This window comes from Primulina huaijiensis, chromosome 3, assembly GCF_012295235.1.
Source record: "Primulina huaijiensis isolate GDHJ02 chromosome 3, ASM1229523v2, whole genome shotgun sequence".
In the NCBI taxonomy this organism is placed as follows: Eukaryota; Viridiplantae; Streptophyta; class Magnoliopsida; order Lamiales; family Gesneriaceae; genus Primulina; species Primulina huaijiensis.
In genome coordinates this window covers 2,454,580-2,475,200 of record NC_133308.1, presented here as the reverse complement: position 1 = coordinate 2,475,200, position 20,621 = coordinate 2,454,580, and the positions used below count along the sequence as shown (strand labels likewise).

Here is a 20,621-nt window from a genome sequence, read left to right as displayed (position 1 = left end):
ATAAATTCAAAACATACTTATTATTTATTTATTTATTAAAAAATACGTTATTTTAAGACAAATATCATACAGGTACATGTAAACACAAGATTTGACTTGGCGCATACCGTGTTTGCAATAACCAACCAGTAAATGCACACACATAAAAATAATAATTATATATTCCACTCTCTCTCGCTGAAGCTAGTAGATTCATCAAGAAATTATCAGAAAAAAAAGGTGAGGCATTTTCTGGCCATTCCGTCCTTTTCTTTTTCATCTTCCTCAATTAATTTTCACATAATTATTTTATTTTTTTCGGTAGCTTGTCGATTTAATGAAAATCCCTCTTCCTAGAAGTGCCCAGAAGAATTTAATTCATCTTCCACTGATTTCTTTGTTTCCTTTTTTTCGTGGGTCTTTTTTCTAGTTTTTGCTGCTTGGGAGTATGCTTTACTGGAAATAGCTTACTTGCTCCTGATCTGAGGTATGTGTAAAATCTTGAAATTTGAACCTTTTTCGCAAAGCTTCTGTTGGATGATTTTTTGTTGAATGAACTTGAAACTTTTCCCATCTTCGTTAGTTTCTTGATTTTCACCCGAGATTTCTAATCCCATTAATATTCATATTTTACTTAAAATTTATGCAAAAGATTTAAGTTTCTGCATTTTCAATTCTCTGATATTTTATTTTTAGTTTTGATAAATCAACTAAAGTAGTCTTTGATATTTCAGTTAAGTAGCTGTCATTATCACGATGAACTTGCTGAAGCTATCTCCTTTCACGGAGAGTAGACTCTTTTTGTTTATATATAAATTCAGAGATTTAATATATTTAATTTAGTTTGTTATTGAAATCAATTTAATTTTTCCACGTCTCATAGTCTAGATAATAATATTATAATAATATATAATTCAATTTTTTTGTAAAAATTTGTTAATAAAATTTATTATTTAATGATATTTTTAATGTCAAATAACAAATAAACCTATATATTTATAGAATATTGACTATAGAATTAGGGGTGAGTTATTAAAGGTAGACAGTTAATGTATGTTGGTGGACAGTTGTACGCATTCTCCCTAGTTATAATTGTAAAATAATGTCGGTCAACTTATTTATTATCTGGCCCATCTTCCCACTTGGCCCATGGGCCTACGTAATAAATGGCCCACTTTGAAATTTTTGGTTGCTTCCTATTCCAATTTAGTTATTAGGCATTTAATTTCATTTATTGCAAAATAATTTATGCTTATATAAGTCTTTGAATCTTGGGCAAGTAGGGATATGACATTAACCTGTAGTTTTTTTATTTTTTGCTGTAAAAAGGTGAAACATTATTTTTGTTTTTATGTATTCCTATTTAGTTATCAAGTACATTCACATAGAGATGAAATAAAGGTCATTGAAACTAATTTTTTTGGTTTATTTGCGTATATACACATTTGAAATTACAAAATCTTGATCAAACACCGAGTCTCTGTCCACTAGTAGAAGTGCTGCTTCGAATGCCTGTGAACTTTTAGATCAAAGTAGCGGTGTTCGAGTCTTAGGTGCATTTCAAAAGTCATGTAGAAAATGAACATTTGATTCTTTTGTTCTAGCTTCCGTGTGCTGTTGTAGGAACTTTTGATGTGTTTGTTTAATGCCGTTGTGGCTTCAAGAAATTCATTCTTGTTTTATTAATCTGTTATACTGTTAAATTAAATTATGAAACGTTTACAGTAATCAATATTTCGGTGTATCAGACGCGAGTTGAAAGAAGTTATGAAAATGAAATATGATAAGAAGCGGAATTGTAATATGCACTTCGAGGTGCAACTCAGACAGTAGTAGTTCATGCTTAATTCGGAAAGTATATATTTTGTCAGATGATTTGCATCTTTAACATTAATCTGTGGTTACATATTATCTGACTAATCCAGGTGTTTCATTTGTTTTTACCAAGAACTCAGAACTATCAGGTCACTTTGAGTTTGCAGTAATGGCATCAAATGATGTAAGAAACTTATTTCGACACTGTGTTTTTTAATTTAAGAATTTAAATCTAATCCTCCAAGCTTAGATTCTCTGTAATACATTGGATGGACACATATACATTATAGCTATTATAGATTTGTTTGTTTGTTTGTTTTCCCGGTTTTCACTTGCTCGTTTCTAACGTGATCTTAAACTAACTTGCTATAGGCGAGGCCTAATAGAATGAAGAGATTGGAATCAAAAAAGTCTCACTCTTGGTGGTGGGACAGCCACATCAGTCCTAAAAACTCCAAGTGGCTGCAAGACAATCTTGAAGGTTGGATGTTTGGAATTGAACATACATTTAACATTTTATAAAACCATTGCTTGGCTACATTTCGTTCAAATTTGATTAACATTGATTTGGTAATATATTCCATGGCTTATAAAATGCTTTTTGGGGGTGTAACGAGGCACATATGAACATTCAGTTAATGAAACAGTAGTAGTAATGGAAAATGATTTGAAACACTCGTCTTAAAAAGGATAACATGTCTCAAAATGTCATTTACAAAAACTCTTGCATATGATGGACTTTGGTTTCAACTATAATGTTCTTGTGCTCCACTTTAATAAAAAGTACGACGCAAAATATGATGAGTTTTTTGATTTCAGAAATGGATGATCTTGTCAAACGAATGCTAAAACTCATCGAAGAGGACGCAGATTCATTTGCCAAAAAGGCTGAACTGTATTTTAAGAAGAGACCAGAATTGATCAGTCTGGTCGAGGAGTTTTATAGAATGTATCGATCATTGGCTGAGCGATATGATATTGTCTCCGGAGAACTACGAAAAACCATGCCCTCCGATCTTGTATCTCAAGGTTCCGGAATTTCTGATGTGAGTTCGGAACAAAGTATTCGTTCTCCTAATCGAAAGAAAAGTCATGGTAAGTCTGGTTCTCGTGCTGCGGGATTTGATGTTTTTCTTGGTGGTGGTGGTGGAGGAAGTGGCTTGGAATTAAATAATAAAGGAGATGATTCGTCTAGTTCTGAATCAGAAACCGATGATTCCTCCATTGATAATTACAATATCACACCGAGCAATGATGGTGAGACGCAAGAGTTCCGTCAGAAGAATATTGAGTTAGAGGTCCAGCTTAGAGAGGTGAATGAGAAGCTGAAGATGCTCCAAGAAGAGATTACTGAAGTGCATAAGAAATCCCATGATGAAAATGCTGAATTTTCCTCCAAGATAGCTTTTTATGAAGAGGAACTGCGAGTTGCTAAAGAAAAGATACAGCATTCTGAAGAAGAAGTTACTAACTTGACGATCGAGCTTCAAAAGTATCATCAGTCTTTGGAAAATTCAAATAATCCTGTTACTGATCCTAGAGTCTTGGATTCAAGTTCATTACAGGAGCTAAGTCCAGCCCAAGAGCTCGAGGAAAACATCAATGGTTCGCAGGCGGAGGATTCAGATTCTGTCTACAAAATTCAGACGCTAGAAAAAGAGCTGAGAACCGTGGAAGAGAAGCTTCGTGATTCAGTGGAGGAAATCGAGAAATTGAGGCAGGAACTTATGAGCAAGGGCTCGTTCATTCAAAACTTGCAGAATCAGCTCGAATCAGCACAAACAGAGGCATCAAACTCAAAAAACGAACTCAAGAAAGAGAAAAGAGAGGTCTCCGAGCTGCAAGACGAAATAACCAGGTACAAAACGAGCCTTTCAGATAGCGACCAAGTAATCATGGGATTAAAAGAAATGTTATCTAATGCCAACAATAACTTATCTGAAGAAAACGAGCAACTTCAAGCTCATATATCAAGAATGACAACGGAAAAAACTCACTTGGAGGATAGCCTAAAAGAATTGGATTTACGTCGTCAATCCTTAGAAGACGAACTGAAACAAGCCAAGGCTGGAAAAGACGAGAAGGAAGGTGAATTCCGAGGTCAAATAGAATCGTTATCTAATGCCATTAAGAGCTTATCTGAAGAAAACGAGCAACTTCAAGCACATATATCAAGAATGACAACGGAAAAAACTCACTTGCAGGATAGCCTAAAAGAATTGGATTTACATCGTCAATCCTTAGAGGACGAACTGAGACAAGCCAAGGCTGGAAAAGACGAGAAGGAAGGTGAATTCCGAGGTCAAATAGAATCGTTATCTAATGCCATTAAGAGCTTATCCGAAGAAAACGAGCAACTTCAAGCACATTTATCAATAATGACAACGGAAAAAACTCACTTGCAGGATAGCCTAAAAGAATTGGATTTACGTCGTCAATCCTTGGAAGACGAACTGAGACAAGCCAAGGCTGGAAAAGACGAAAAGGAAGGTGAATTCAGAGGTCAAATAGAATCGTTATCTAATGCCGTTAAGAGCTTATCTGAAGAAAACGAGCAACTTCAAGCACTAATATCAAGAATGACAACGGAAAAGACTCACTTGGAGGATATCCTAAAAGAATTGGATTTACGTCTTCAATCCTTAAAAGACGAACTTAGACAGGCCAAGACTGGAAAAGAGGAGAAGGAAGGTGAATTCCGAGGTCAAATAGAATCATTATCTGATGCCAATAAGAGTTTATCTGAAGAAATGGAGCAACTTCAAGCACAGATATCAAGAATGACGGCAGAAAAGACTCACTTGGAGGATAACATAAAAGAATTGGATTTACGTCTTCGATCCTTAGAAGACGAGCTTAGACAAGCCAAGAGTGGAAAAGAAGAGAAGGAAGGTGAATTCCGAGGTCAAATAGAATCATTATCTAATGCCAATAAGAGCTTATCTGAAGAAAAGGAGCAACTTCAAGCACAGATATCAAGAATGACAACGGAAAAGACTCACTTCGAGGATAACTTAAAGGAATTGGATTTACCTCGTCAATCCTTAGAAGACGAACTGAGACAAGCCAAGGCTGAAAAAGACGAGAAGGAAGGTGAATTCCGAGGTCAAATAGATCGGTTAAATGCTGATATTACTGAGAGGAATAAACGTTTGGAAGAACTAAACAAAACCCTCGATTCATTAACGCTCAAACACGAAGGTCTAAAGTCCAAGAAAGATGATCAGATTGATCAAATGAGCAAACATCTGCACCAACTGCATATGGAGCACGTCAAACTGATTGCTGGAGCCGAGAGGGCACATAAATTGTCAGAGGAGCTGGGATCGAGGGTTAAAGAACTGGAAAGTGAAGTAGAGAGGAAACAAGAGATCATTCTAGAAGGAGCAGAAGAGAAACGAGAGGCGATCAGGCAGCTTTGCTTCTCGCTCGAGCATTACCGCGATGGGTATCATCAGCTTCGCCAGGTCATTTTCGGCCACAAGCGATTGCCAGTAATGGCATTATGAGTTTTAGTCTTAATTTGAGGCATATCATGTTAACTAGCTGTCTTAGCTCCGAATTTTGTTTCGTCCTATGTTTCTAGTCCGTTGGTGTATCGGTTTTAGCTTTGATGAACTACTTCAGTTGTGGTGGTACGGTTGTCATTGAGTTCTGAAGGAATAAAAGGATGTGATACTAAGTGTATTGTGTTGCATTTTTCCTTGTTCATGTTGTATTCTTACAGGCAGCATTCGCATTTATGTGTAACGTTCATCTTCTGTCCGGTTCAGATCTTTTTACTGGTCAATTATTCCTTGGTGTTGTGGTGTGCGTATATATATATTTAGGTCAATTAATGAATTTTTGAACTTTTTTATATTCATATATTTTTTTATTTTGATTTAAAATACCTTATTTTCTATTGTCAAAAAGCTTTGATCATTATTATTTATTACCAGTGACTAGGGCATATAAGGCTGGGTAGATGTTACTTATTGTGAGTGTAATCATCCACTGAGCACATGAGATATTGAATGATGAATCATGATAACTCAATAATACATTATGATTGAATGAATGACTACGATTTATCTATTGATCACACTTGTCATGTGCTGAGTACGTAAGACGATGTTCGGTTGGAGGGATTAGGTGGGTTTATGGTTTTTTAACCCACCTAATCTCATGTTTGGTACGTTTTTTATTTAACCAAATCAATCTCTCCTATAAATGATTAGGTTATATTAACAGTGATAAAATAATCACTTCCCACTCCCTGTGATTATTTATCTCACTCTTAATCCATACTATTTTTCCAATTTTACCCTTTTCTTAAATCTAAATTCACCACCACTTCTCTCCACCGACCGTCCACCGACCGCCGGACGACCACCCCCGCCACCGGCCGACCACCGCGGCCCACCTCCGACCGCCGCTGCCGACCACCCCCTCATCCTGCCGGCCGACCGCCGCCGCCGGCAATCACACCGCCGACCAACCACCACCATCGTCGACCGTCGCCGCAAAAGTGGAAGGGCAATTTTGTCAATTTATCAAAAGATTATTAATTATCCTATTATTAATCATCGTACCAAACATAATATTATTTTAGCTTTATATATTATATTTCTACTCCAATCATTCTTTTTATCATTTCTCTCTTAACCATTTCATTATTTTATCTTCCAACCAAACGTAACCTAGAAGCACTATCACGTGGATAGAATGAACAAAACCGGCATACGTACGCTCTCTTACAAATATCTCTAATTTTAAAATCAATGGAAGGGAGATTGGGGTCACTTATTCACTTGCAGCACTTGGCTCCTCTCCGTATTTATTTATGGTATGTAGCCTAGAAGTTAAATATATATTAGTATTTCTTGGTATGCGATATATGTATATATAAAAAATTTGTAAAAAGTTTTTAAAAGAATTTTAATGCTTAGTTTTTGAATTTTTTTAATAAAAATATCTTGGGGTTATTTTCTTGATTGCATCGCTGGTCCCATGTATTTAAAAATAATCCATGTTTTTCAATTTCTTATTATTTTTTAAAATAGTGATCTACGGGGACCGCACCAAATCGTTTGACACCCCATTGGCTATTTATTATTAATAAAAAAATAAAGTTAAGAGCTCTTTTTAAGATTAGTTGACTTTGCTCGGTTACAAATTAAATATCAAATTTCATATATACTTTTAACAAATTTCTCTCCGACTAAAACANTATATATATGTTTGTTACAATTTGAACTCGAATGTCATATGGATTAATGCTATTGGTATTATTATTCGATTGTTTTTCATGTCCAAATTGTTATTCGAAATTTAATCCCAAAGGGATGGTTCAAAATCAAGTCCGTCGCTAATATAACACTAGAGAGTTATATTTTTGGGGGTTAGGTTTTGGTGGAAAATGATGTTCCCATCCGTTGTGGTAGGTTTGAAAAATATAAAGATATAATAATACATAACGTGGTTAAATAAAAAACAATTAATTTCATTTTTGGATTTATCCTAGATTAGTATATGCTATGTTAGAATTGAAAGAGCAACTGCCCCATTTAGAGGATCCTTGTTTGTTTTTTAGCAAAATTTTTCGATTTCAAAAAACTTAAAAATAATAAAATGTCCCTTAATATTGAATAGTTATGTTTGGTAATAATTATCTTTAAGGAAAAAACTTATAACCATATATAAAATAATTAATTCTAACATCCCATAATTATATTAAACAACACAAAAACTCTTGTGAGACGGTCTCACGAGTCAATTTTGTAAGACGAATATCTTTATTTGGTTTACCAATGAAAAAATATAACTTTTTATCTCAAAAGTATTATATTTTTTTTATAAATATGAGTATAGTTGACTCGTTTCACGGATAAAGATAAGTAAGAACATCTGAAAAAAATTCTTCGAATAAAACAATAATTGAATAATAATCGTTTCCCACCGATATCCTTCCTAACAATCCTACAATTTTATAAATTAATCGTTTGACCTTAATTTTAATATCATGGGATCAAACTATAGTTTGTTATAATAAAAATAAAGATCTTATTCCGTATAGACACTAATGCGAGATATCGAGATGTCTATATTAAGTCACCATAAGTTATATATTCGTCGAGGCATATTAACTTATGAGATAATTACCCTACTAAGATAACGAGTAATTGACACGTGATTTTTGGTCGTTGCACGTACGATCTAAAAGATTGAATTTTTAAATTATCATTGATCATAACTTTTGATAATACGACAACAAACGCTTAAATCAAATAAAAATCCAAAATTTGTGGGTTGAAATTTATTTATATATTTAGTAGCTACCTGGCAGATCCAATAAAATTTCATGGTAGCCTTAAAGTTTTTTCACAAGGGAATAACATAATTATTAGCACATGAAGGTCAACCTGCATGTACGGGTGAGCAATCGATCTATTCGTTACCGATCGAACCGAATAGATCTATAATCGATTTTATTTTCGAATAACCGAACCGATCGAAATATTCATATAAACCGGATTAACCGAACCGATTGTTATTTCGATTACCGACTGAAATAACCGATATTTTTTAAAAAATACGAATTTTAACATAAAAAAATAAAACAATGAAGAGTTTATAAATAACAAGAAACATTGAACAAAAAATATCAATAACAAATAGAAATATTGAAGATAAAATAATTGGATGAATGAGCTTCCTTCTAATATATGAAAAATTAAGGTTTCCTTAGAATGTATTTTTAATGCTCATATACAATTTAAATTAATATATATACTAATTCAGTTAATTCGGTTTAAACGAATTTTTCAAATTAAAACCGAAAGCGAACCAAATTAATCGAATTAACCGATTGTTTAAAATTTCAAAACTGAACTTTCAAATTAATCGAACCGAATTAATTCGGTTCGTTCGGTTAATTCGATTTAATCAAAATTTTGTACACCCCTATCTGCATGCTAGGTCTCCTCCAACATATATAAACGTTTGAATCGTGATTACACTTTCAATCATGCATCCAAATTTGAGCCAACTCATTCATCTATATATGACTCTTGATGGACGTAAAAGTTGTGGAATATTGTATTTGTGATGAATTGGTCATACATGTTAAATTCTCTATCACCACACTGTCGGACATGAGCTTGTCTAATGCAGTTTACTTGGTTGACGTTATTTGTACGTTATTGCGCTCAGTTCGAAAGTTTTTCATGTTCGCAATTACAAACTCCGTCACCAATGTGTGTGNCAATTTGTGATCAGTTTACTAACAGAGTCAACTGATATATATTATTTTGTACGAATTTAATTCTACGAGACACGTGAAAATAATGTATTTTTGATAATGGTGGTTGAGAGAATATTGTTCGGCTAACTCATAGCACTATTCGAATTCTTCAATCCACCACGAGTTTTACCATTCGATCTCACATCAAAACAAAACTCTTCACCTCGATTTACAACAAAGAAAAAAAAATATCTATAACAAATATATTTTTAAATAATCAAAATAAAACCAGAACTCTAATTTAGAACACTATTAGATTGGAAATTTTTTATTTTTTTTTAAAAAAAATATGTTACTTCAAACAAATAATAGAGCTAGGAATTATATTAATTTTAACTGGTTACATAGTATACGGTGCAACTCGTTAATTTGTTTTCATCTTGATTAGTTCGATCCTATTTTAAGATATTATCGATGACTATAAAAAAATTCGTATACTTAATTTTTTTCGTAAAGTAAAATAATGTATTGGTCCATATGCCAAATACACATGTGACCGTTTTAACATTATTAGATCAATATTTGAGATAATACCTTAAGAGTAGATTCGACTAAATAATGTATCTCATTATCTTCCATTGAAACGAGAATAAGAAAAATTCTATAAAAATCGTGTTATTTTAGTTGGTTCGAATAATTGTGTATAAAAGAAATGTTTTGCAAAATAAAATTTGTTTTTTCATAAGTTCGATTGAATGTGCATAGTCTCGTGATAATTTGAAGATCAAAACTTTGTTCTAAAATGTTGTTTAAGAATCAAATATTAGTTTAGCAAAAGTAGATAATTAGAATTTCACAAGAGTTGTCCCAAAAAATGTATGGAATGATATCCGATCTCAGATCTGTTTTCAACAATATATATATATATATATATATATAGGGTTAACTTCTTGTACTGAATTTGTCTAGTGCGATTTATCTGTCCGAGATGATTTCAAACAAGTGTAGATCCAACAATCTTAATTGCTCAAAATGCACGAGATATGTGCTTTGTTCCATATAATTTTTTTTAAAAAAAATATAGATCGAACTAAATTAAATATAAGTATTCGAAATGATTAAATAAAAAATTTAAATTCTTGAAAAATGGAATTCAATCAACTACTCCTACTAATATAAAAATAATAATCAAAAGTATCGGCCAGATCGTGAAATTTAAGAATTAAAAATTACTTCAAGCCAAAAGAAAAAGTATAATTAAATGCGACTTTTTGTGAACTCACGCTGAACCCAAGTACCAAACCCGTTTACCTACCCACTAATCCTTTCCTAAAATTTACCCATTCAATTCTGATTCTTCACGAGTCTCTTTGACGCCGTCAATTTCGGATTAAATCAACTTCTAACCAAACGCCGTTAACTTTGACGCCGTCAAATCCTGCCTCCATCCTATAAATTTCAACTGTCCGTTGTCACCTTCTCATAGAACAGAACAACTCCGCCAACATTGTACTTAACCCACCATAACTCCACCGCCATCAACCTCCGTTAGACCCCGGCTCAGCTACTTCTACTCATGGATCTTCTCCTCCTAGAGAAGACCCTTCTTGGCCTCTTCTTCGCCATAATAACCGCCACCGTCATTTCCAAACTCCGAGGCAAGAAGTTCAAGCTCCCCCCGGGCCCCATCCCCGTTCCAATCTTCGGAAATTGGCTTCAAGTCGGAGATGATCTGAACCACCGCAACCTGGCAGACTACGCCAAGAAATTCGGGGAAATATTCCTGCTCCGTATGGGACAGCGCAACCTTGTCGTCATCTCCTCCCCTGAACTCTCTAAAGAGGTCCTCCACACTCAGGGAGTGGAGTTCGGGTCCCGCACGCGTAACGTCGTGTTCGACATCTTCACCGGAAAAGGGCAGGACATGGTTTTCACCGTATACGGCGAGCACTGGAGGAAGATGCGGAGGATCATGACGGTGCCGTTCTTCACCAACAAAGTGGTGCAGAGGAACCGCCGTGGATGGGAGGCGGAGGTCGCCTCCGTGGTGGAGGACGTCAAGAAGAATCCCCAAGCTGCCACGAATGGGATCGTTCTCCGGAGGAGACTCCAATTGATGATGTACAACAATATGTATCGGATCATGTTTGATAGAAGGTTTGAAAGTGAAGAGGATCCACTGTTCAATAAACTCAAGGCTCTGAATGGGGAGAGGAGTAGATTGGCGCAGAGCTTTGACTATAATTACGGGGATTTCATTCCCATTTTGAGGCCATTTTTGAGAGGGTATCTCAAGGTCTGCCAGGAGGTTAAAGACAAAAGATTACAATTATTCAAGGACTATTTTGTTGATGAGAGAAGGTGAGTTCTTATTTCCACCTTGTTTTCAAAATCATTGCATTAACTCACTGCTTTTGACCTTTTCCATTTTTCAAAACCTTTTGGTTGGGCAAGGGCATATTCTGATCTGTGCTTTGCTCTTGAAATAACTATGATTTTTAGGGATACTTTTTCTCTCAAAAGATTCAATTTTGCAACCCATACATCTGTTCAAGCTTTGAAGCAATTTAGCGTAACCAAGAAAATAAATCAATTTCTTATTCAATAGCTTGAATTTCATGTTATAGGAAGCTTGCGAGCACGAAGGCTACAGACAATGACGGCCTAAAATGTGCCATTGATCACATCATCGAAGCCGAAGAAAAAGGAGAAATCAATGAAGACAACGTCCTTTACATTGTCGAGAACATCAACGTTGCAGGTAATTTTTTTTTCCTATATTTGTCCGATATTCCTTTCATTTTTATCGCTGGAAAAAGTTCCTTTTTGAATCTTCTTCTAGTATAAATGATTTCTTGATGATTCCAGATTGTGTTATTGATAATGGTGGAAATGGGGTAGGGTTGTTGACTTTGATATCATAGTTGTTTTCTAATTTGAATAAGTAACAATGACTCAAAAGACAATTCGAAGGCTCTCGTATGTTCTTGTCGGTAGTTAAAAATGTCATCATCAGTTGAGCTAATAAATAACCCCACGCACTATATGTCTTCTTTGATATATTCACCCCCGGGGCTTCAATTGTAGATCACCAAAATTAGGCCCTACTTCAACTTAAAACAGCATAAGGATGTAGAGGATAGATAATATTGAAAATCAAAAATTCAGACCAAAGTTACTTACTTGCATTGATAGAAATAGATTATTTCGAAATCTAGGAACTCCTGAAAGATTGACCCGACAAAAGTTTCATACTTCACCAAAAAAGTTATCGTTGGTGATCAAGCCAAATCTAACTCATTTTTTCCCCATGAACAGCCATTGAAACAACACTGTGGTCAATTGAATGGGGTATTGCTGAATTAGTGAACCACCCTGAGATCCAGAAAAAACTTAGGAATGAGTTGGACACCGTGCTTGGTCCGGGAGTACCAGTTACGGAGCCCGAACTCCAGAAACTACCATACCTTCAAGCGGTTATCAAAGAAACGCTCCGCCTCAGAATGGCCATTCCTCTTTTAGTACCCCACATGAACCTCCATGATGCCAAGCTAGGTGGCTACGACATTCCAGCTGAAAGCAAGATCTTGGTGAACGCTTGGTGGCTGGCTAACAACTCAGACAACTGGAAAAAGCCCGAAGAATTCAGGCCTGAAAGATTTCTGGAAGAGGAGTCCAAAGTGGACACTGCTGGCAATGATTTTCGGTATCTACCATTTGGGGTTGGCAGGAGGAGCTGTCCTGGAATTATTCTAGCATTACCAATTCTTGGTATTACTTTGGGGGGACTGGTGCAGAATTTCGAGATGTTGCCTCCTCCAGGGCAGTCGAAGATCGACACCACCGAGTGCGGTGGCCAATTCAGTTTACGTATATTGAATCATTCCACCATCGTTCTGAAGCCAATATCTCATTAAAGTTTCATCGGTTTGAATCATAATGGGGACTGAATTTTGGATTCTTCAAAATCATGTTTTGTAACGTTTCTATTTTGCGTGTCTTTGGGTGATAAATATTATTGACAAATCCCCTTCTTCGTGTTTGTTTGTCTTTCTTGCTTCCCTTCTTTTCTTTTTAACCCCTAAACCCTTCAATATATTAAAAGATACATACACAAAATAGATCAATCTGAATTAAAAAAAAAAAAGAGATAAAAAAAAAGATATAAAGTCATGTGCGTGCTCTATTTTCAATAATTTTTTAGTGGGACAATTAATTTTTTAAAAAAATAATTCAATACTTTTAATCATTTTTAATTTTAATTATTATAAAATTAGAGTTATAAAATCATCTCATTTAATTAAATTTTCATGATTCCATTAGTCGTATCCTAAAAAATAATTAAATGTTCCCAAAGTATTTATTTTCCTCTCTGCGGGCTTATTTAAGTGGCCCATTGATTGCTCTTTTTAGTCGGCTTCTTTTATCCTTGTTATTTTCAACTTTGGGCTTTCTTACAATTTAATGCAATGAGACAATCTAAACCGTCCATTTTCGATCAATACTAGCAATCCACGAAGAAGTAGATAATTCACTTCTATATTTTTTCTAACCTAATTAATTATTTTGTAAATCCTTGAGTAATTAATTATGATTAATAAATTGTTAATTATTTTTAGAATTCAATAAAATATTTTCTTATAATAAATTTTTAAAATAAAATTTTTTGACTTTATATAAGTTAATAATATATAAAGGTTAATATAATTAATGACAAAATCGATTGATATATATAACTCCTCACCAATATATAAAAGCACAAAAGTATCTCAAATTACCCTTGAAGCTACTGGTCTCGTGCTCTTGAGTTACAGACGATACATTTACCAAACAAAGTATGTCAAGTGATCTGTTATTTTCACAATTTGTAAGTATTATGCGTTCCTTCGATTGAAATCTTCTAAGCGCTCTATTTATCTCTATAGATTGTAACATTGTGAACGGTATCAAAGCGATTAAAAAGAAAAAAAAAGAGAAAATCATCATATAAACATAATGGCATAAAATATCTATCTGAAGAGGTAACAGCTGATATGACATACATTTGGGGATTCAGATACATGTCATATCAGCTTTCTAAAATATATATATATATATATTCGAATCTCTCATGGTACGATCTTCTAAATCTTAGGTCTTTCCGTTCATTCGTCTGGCTTATATATTTGTATTGTGTGTGCTGTGCTATCAAGACAGGTTTGGATGAAGTTTTTGAGATAGTTTATAAGCTCAAAGTTACTATAAATTTGAAAATTTACAAGTTTTTAAAATAAGATGTTTGTCAGCTTAATAAGTTAACTAAAAAAGTTAGACGATCATCGTGTATTATCCATAAAAATACATGGAGATTTGACTTTGGGGTCTTCACCTTTGTTACGAAGTCTCTACAAATTCAGGAGTTTTTTTTCAAAACGATGAAGTTGAAATCTTACAAGAGCACATACGTAATTGCCCAAGAGAAGATAAATATTTGGTCAATACACAAATTAAGAGTAGTTTTCTCCAGAGAGATCGTAGCTTCATCACAATGGTATGGCGGTTCAAAATGCGGGTAGAAAATTTTCCATTATTTTCTGTCATATCGACCTTGGATTGTCCCGGCGGGGGCAAAAGCTCGAAATTTTGAACCAAACTTCCCAAGGTGATCCCCATAGAAGCCATCGCCATGAAGATTCCGGGGCAACTCCTCCTGCCAACCCCGAACGGGATATATTTTATATCATTACCATTGGCTTACACCTTACACTCTTCCTCGAAGAATCTCTCGGTCCTGAATTCTTCCGGCTTCTTCCAGTGAGCAGGGTCGTTCGCCAGCCACCAGGCGTTGACGAAGATTCGGCTTCCTCCGGGGATCGTGAAGCCCTTGAGATCAACATCCTCCAGGTTCAGGTGTGGAACCAAACAAGGGACGGTCATTCTTCGGCGAAGTGTCTCCTTTATTACTGCCTGGAGATAGGGGAGCTTGAGTGTATCGGGCTCGGTAACCTGCACGTCCGGCCCGAGCACGGCGTCTATCTAAGCCCGGAGTTTGCTTTGAATCCGAGGGTGTTGATCAGTTCTCCAACGGCACACTCTATCGCCCATATGGTTGTCTCGATTGCTGCTCCATCGGAAAAAAAAGATAATTCAGATTTTTGTCACCTTTTTAGCTAAAGGAACGAGTTTGAGAGGCAGTCTCCAACAATGAGTTGGACCCAAATTTGATTGAATTTAGTTTTAGAGTTGAATTAAATTGAGTTTCAAAGATGTACATGTTATAGCAACTATTAGACGTACCAGCAACATTCATGTTCTCTGCTATGTAGAGAACATTGTCGTCATTTATCTCTCCCTTGTCTTTGGCTTGAAGAATGTGATCGATTCCACGTTTGAAACCTTTGTTCTCTGTTGTTCTCGTGCTTACATTTCCTCCGTTGAAAATTTCAAAAAAGAAAAAGAAAAAAAGGTGTCTAAAAGGAATTACTTACTTTTTAAGTGATTCAATATTTTCCAAGATTTATAATTAATAATTTACATCAAAGAGTGAAACTTACTTCCGGTCATCAACAAAATAATCCTTGTACAACTTCAACCTCCTCTTGGTAACTTCTTGGCAAATCTTCAAGTAACCTCTCAAGAAAGGCCTCAAAATGGGAAAAAAATCACCAAAATTGTACTCCAGACTCTGCCCCAATCTATTCCTCGCCGCGTTCACGGTCTTAACCTTGAGATACAAAGGATCGTCCATACTCGCAAAGCCTCTCCCGAACATGATCTTGTACACATTATTGTACACCATTAACTCTATCCTATCCCTCAGAACAATCCCTTCCGTCGTCGCCGCCGGGTTCTTCCTCACATCCTCCACCACCGCGAACGCCTCCGCCTCCCACTCGCGGCGGTTCTGCTACACCACCTTGTTTGTGAAAAAGGGTACCGTCACGATCCTCCTCATCTTTCTCCAGTGCTCCCCGTATTCCGTGAAGATCATGTCCTGCCCTTTACCAGTGAAGATGTCGAAGACGATGTTTCTGGACCGGGAGCCGAACTCGACTCCTTTAGTGAGCAAGACTTCTTTGGCCAGCTCTTTCGAGGAGATCACGACGATCTTTCTTTGGCCCTTCCTGATCAAGAAAACTTCCCCGAATTTCTTGGCATAGCGGATCAAGTCGTGGTGGTCTAGCTTGTTGCCAATTTGGAGCCAGCTTCCGAATATGGGCAAGGAGAATGGGCCTGGAGGGCACTTAAACCGCTTTCTGCGCAGCTCGGACACAAAAATGGCGAATGTTACTGAGACAAGGAGACTTACAAGGGCTTTCTGGAAGAGGGAAAGATCCATTTGGAAGAGTGCATGAGCCAGAATTTTACAGGGAGGAACTGCTGCTGACTTTGCCACTGATTCGTAAACAAACACGAATGAAAAATAACAACAGTAATCGAAGTGTCGGCAAAGAAAGATATTGATGCATGGTGATTAATTGTGAGAAAAAGACGGGTCGTATCAGAGTTGCAAGTGGAAGGAAATTGCTTACACGTTGTTTCACAAAGACGAAGATATCTTAAATCATATCTTTTTCGAGTTTTTCTCTCCTTATAATATTTGAATGTTTAGTTCATATCTCGATGATATTGCCTTGGTCAAAGTGTTTGGAAAACCAAACTTATTTCTTACTATCACTGGCAATCCCGAATTGAGAGAAATTAAAGACAATCTATTTGATGGTCAAGTTGCCCATGATCGGCCTAAACTTGTTTCGCGAGTATTTCGTTCGAATTTGATTGATCTAAAAGACCAAGTCCTAAAAAAAAGTATGTTTGGCCGCTTTGCTGCTTATGTTTATGTTATTGAGTTCCAGAAACGAGGTTTGCTGCATTGCCATATGCTTCTTATCTTATCCACTGATTCCATGATTAGTTTGCCTGAAATCGGATGAGGATTATTTCCCAAAGCTCTTTCATTTGGTGTCGAGGCATATGATGCATGGCCCGTGTGGCGTGCTGGACAAAAAATGTCATTGTATGATAAATGGAAAATGCGAAAGCCATTATCCTCATCTTTTGTTAGATCAAGCAATACAAGGGAAAGATAGGTATCCGATATACAGAAGAAGAAATGATAAGAGGATTGTTGAAGTCCGTTATCGCACATTGAATTCACAGTGGGTTGTTCCATATAATCCATTTTTGTTGTACATGTATGACTATCATATAAACATTGAGATTTGTTCGGACCTCACAGCTGTCAAATACCTTTACAAGTATATATGTAAAGGTCATGACAAGATATATGTTAATATTTCACTCCACGATTCTTGAACATACATTGACGAGATCAAGACATATCAAGATGCTCGGTGGGTCAAACAAATTCAATCTTGCATTTATAGATTATCATTTTTGTTAGATGACTGTACAACTATTGCTAGGATTAAAATCTTTGAAGAAGTTGTGAAGGCATTAATTGGATATCCGTTTGAAAACTACATGAAGATTCATAATCAAGTACATACTAAATATGACAATATATATCATATTGGTAATAATTTTTATCATCACAATAAAATCTAAAGATTTTGTTTTTTTTCTTATTGCCTCCACCTTGCCCCTGATACCACAATTAAAAATCACGTTGATGCATTGCTAAACGAAAACTACAAAGTCTTGTTTAAATTAAATCACTCTGTAGACAAACGTTGCACCATATGTTCTATAGAAGCTAAAGGTGCTGAAAAAATCGGAGACAATTTGAAGATCAGAAAACGAAAATTGACGAAGAAAAGTTAAATTTCATCATATGAACCTCTTTCGACTTGTGTTGCTTTAGAAAAAAACAAATTTGCTTATCATCTAAACTTGGTAAGATATTATATGAAATTTCATTAACGAAAAAGCTAATATTGAACAAACTCAGAAAAGACACAAAATTATATATACTCCATTTAAACAAAACACCGATAATTACATCTTACGTGCAACACATGTGCCCCTCCTAGTTCGTTCAAATATCCTGAAGATCCGACGAGTAATCTGTCACCGATTTCTCCCCCTGAGTAAGAGCCTTCAGTTTGGATCGCAGTGCAAATATGTGATAGGAATTTCCACACCTCCTTCGCTGTTTGGAACCAAAGATACCTTCCACTTCCACTGATATTAGGCTCCATCCAATTGAAGAGCCAAGCAAGGACCACAGAGTTCTCGGCAATCCAGATTTTTCAAGACGGGTCCCAGATGTTGGGTATCTGGGTTGTTCGCTTCCGGAGAGAGAGGCGAGAGTGCCAAGAGGATTGTCGGAGGACTTCCAGCTCTGACTTAAAACTTGCTAAGAAAACCTTGATATAACGGAGTTTCTTTTTGTTAGTAATTTATAGATTTTGAGCCAAGAATGAACTTTTTTTTTGCAAGTAAATGGTAAAAGTCGAGAAAATGAGGTAAATAATGAAGTGTTTGCTGATTTGTTAGTTGTACCACGAAAAAATCCATGAGAGTTATATATATGGACTAAAACAATCCTCCTCCTTGAGCTAGCTTTTGGGATTGAGTTAGGTCCAAATTCCAATCTGATCATGGTATCAAAGCTCAGGTTCCACCGTTATGTTGGGATTAAGTTAGGTCCAAGTTTCAATCTAACATGGTATCAGAGCTCAGGTTACACCGTTATGTGTTGGACTGCCCATAACTGGGCCACATGTTCTGCCCATAGTGGGGTTATTTTTAAATTTCACACTCAAGAAATTCATTGCTAGGCGTGAGGGAGGTGTGTTAGTTGTCCAGCATCGGTTGGATAGAATCTCTGAGAGTTGTATATATGGTCTTGGACAATCCCCCGACCTAATTTTTTGGGTTGAGTTAGATTTCAGTCTCAATCTTAACAACTTCCTCTAAAAAAAATGTGCTTATCGGATTTTCCTTCACAAATTTAGTTGAGCATGTCCAGTATTTATTATACAAGTCGTATTCATTACATGACAGTTAAAAAATGTAAGATGATATACAGATTCATAGGTTTAATGGTATTACATAAGTCTCGTTTGTGTTATAAAAATACATTCATGCAATGCACATGTTGCCTAAGCTGATGTCGTAAACAAATTGAATATATGATGGCAGTTTTGTGACCACCCCGTGCCAGATTACGGACATCGACTCGTGATTCATGCCAAGTTGTAAAGAATCTTTATGCATAATAATTAATTCAAATATCAATTATTAAATACTCTTCCAAATTCTGATTATATACGTGACATTCTTCTTGTTGGGCCTTGGACCAATCCTACACGCCCAAGATATTCGTATTCAGTAGCGGAGTCACATGTTTATGTTTGTATATCCGGACTAAAGTCCGGTCCAATTTTTTTAAAAAAATTTGATATGTAAATTTTGTATAATTTTAGAATAATATGATATTAGTCCGAGTAAATCTATTTAAAATATTAAAAGATTTTAGAATTTAAAATTCTAGCTCGGACATAACCATATTTCTGGCTCCGCCACTTCCTATTCGACATACATACCATATGCATACGTACATTTGTGTCTATTCAAGTGATAAAGACACCGTTTCGATGGTGTATTTATCATTGAACGTTTATCAATATATGTGAAGTCTATCGATTTTAATTTCTCATGTTCAAGAAGGACGAATATGTGATATGTGCAATTGTATCTCAGTATAGAATAAAATTAGTCAATCTAAGAAATAAGGAAAAATGTTCGAAATTAAACTTGTGTTGGTAATTTTTTTATATTTCTTAAATTAAACTTGACTTATGGATTTTGAACTAGTTTTGAATCGATATTGAAAATTTTATTGAGAAAAATACGAAAATGTCAATGATAATAATTTCCTCGTTCATGCGTGTCCTTTATTTTCTATTGGGAATATTTTCATTTTTTTATGCTCGACTGGGGGAGCAATGGAATGGATTTCAAATCACTATTTAAATCGATATAATTTATGTATTCATCAATATATAATTGTATGTTGTATTTTTTTACTTTAGCATCGAATAAAATGTTCCGACTACATTATGGGAGTGTATAAATTAGTAGAATATGTGAATGTTTGATCAATTATTAAGAGTTCAATTCGTTCTACCAACACCTTCTCGAGCAAGTCATGTGCAGCTTGTCTGTCTAACGTAGTTGATAGGTTGTTATGTTAGCCCAAATATTTACTCGGTAAACACGACGAACTGAAAGATAATAGTTGCGGATTCTCACGTCATGGAAAAAAATGTTTTGGCAACCATACATTCTAACATGTGAGAGTCCATTGAACAAAATATGACCCCTCATATTGTACTTAAATACATTTTTATTTAACATAGTATTAATTTATATCATAAGATAAACATTGTAAAAAAACCACAAGCGGCACCTAAATTATATTAATTTATATTGGGCATGAACTTCAAATTTGGTAGCATGACAATTGTTTTAATTGCCTAATATTTAGAATTATCATCATTGTTTAAATCTTGATAGCTTGGTCTCGAGAAATTTATTTTTATCTTTTCATTCCATACATGCAAAATATTCATTAAGTAAATTTCAATGAATTGCATGAATATTATCAAAGTTTTATATTTACTTTTCATTCGGCAACTCCAAATTTTGTCTCGAA

The 20,621-nt window shown here is 35.2% G+C and overlaps 2 protein-coding genes and 1 pseudogene across 7 annotated transcripts; 2 read left to right on the top strand and 1 right to left on the bottom strand.

Moving 5' to 3' along the window:
• Positions 1-153: 153 nt before the first annotated feature.
• On the top strand, positions 154-5,476 carry LOC140973019 (uncharacterized). 6 transcript variants are annotated; one of them, XM_073435540.1, is made up of 5 exons: positions 154-219; positions 410-466; positions 1,905-1,978; positions 2,167-2,275; positions 2,614-5,476. In XM_073435540.1, the coding sequence occupies exons 3-5, from the start codon at positions 1,964-1,966 to the stop codon at positions 5,301-5,303; spliced, it is 2,814 nt and encodes a 937-aa protein (XP_073291641.1). In that variant the 5' UTR covers positions 154-219; positions 410-466; positions 1,905-1,963; the 3' UTR covers positions 5,304-5,476. The 6 variants fall into 6 exon arrangements, with proteins under 6 accessions (XP_073291641.1, XP_073291642.1, XP_073291640.1 ...); XM_073435541.1 differs by having other exon boundaries at positions 163-219; positions 1,928-1,978; XM_073435539.1 differs by having other exon boundaries at positions 170-216; positions 409-466.
• Positions 5,477-10,493: 5,017 nt separating this feature from the next.
• Positions 10,494-13,115, top strand: LOC140973015 (trans-cinnamate 4-monooxygenase-like). Its single transcript, XM_073435532.1, has 3 exons — positions 10,494-11,380; positions 11,647-11,780; positions 12,338-13,115. The coding sequence occupies exons 1-3, from the start codon at positions 10,596-10,598 to the stop codon at positions 12,934-12,936; spliced, it is 1,518 nt and encodes a 505-aa protein (XP_073291633.1). The 5' UTR covers positions 10,494-10,595; the 3' UTR covers positions 12,937-13,115.
• Positions 13,116-14,388: 1,273 nt separating this feature from the next.
• Positions 14,389-16,503, bottom strand: LOC140973014 (trans-cinnamate 4-monooxygenase-like; annotated as a pseudogene).
• Positions 16,504-20,621: the final 4,118 nt, after the last annotated feature.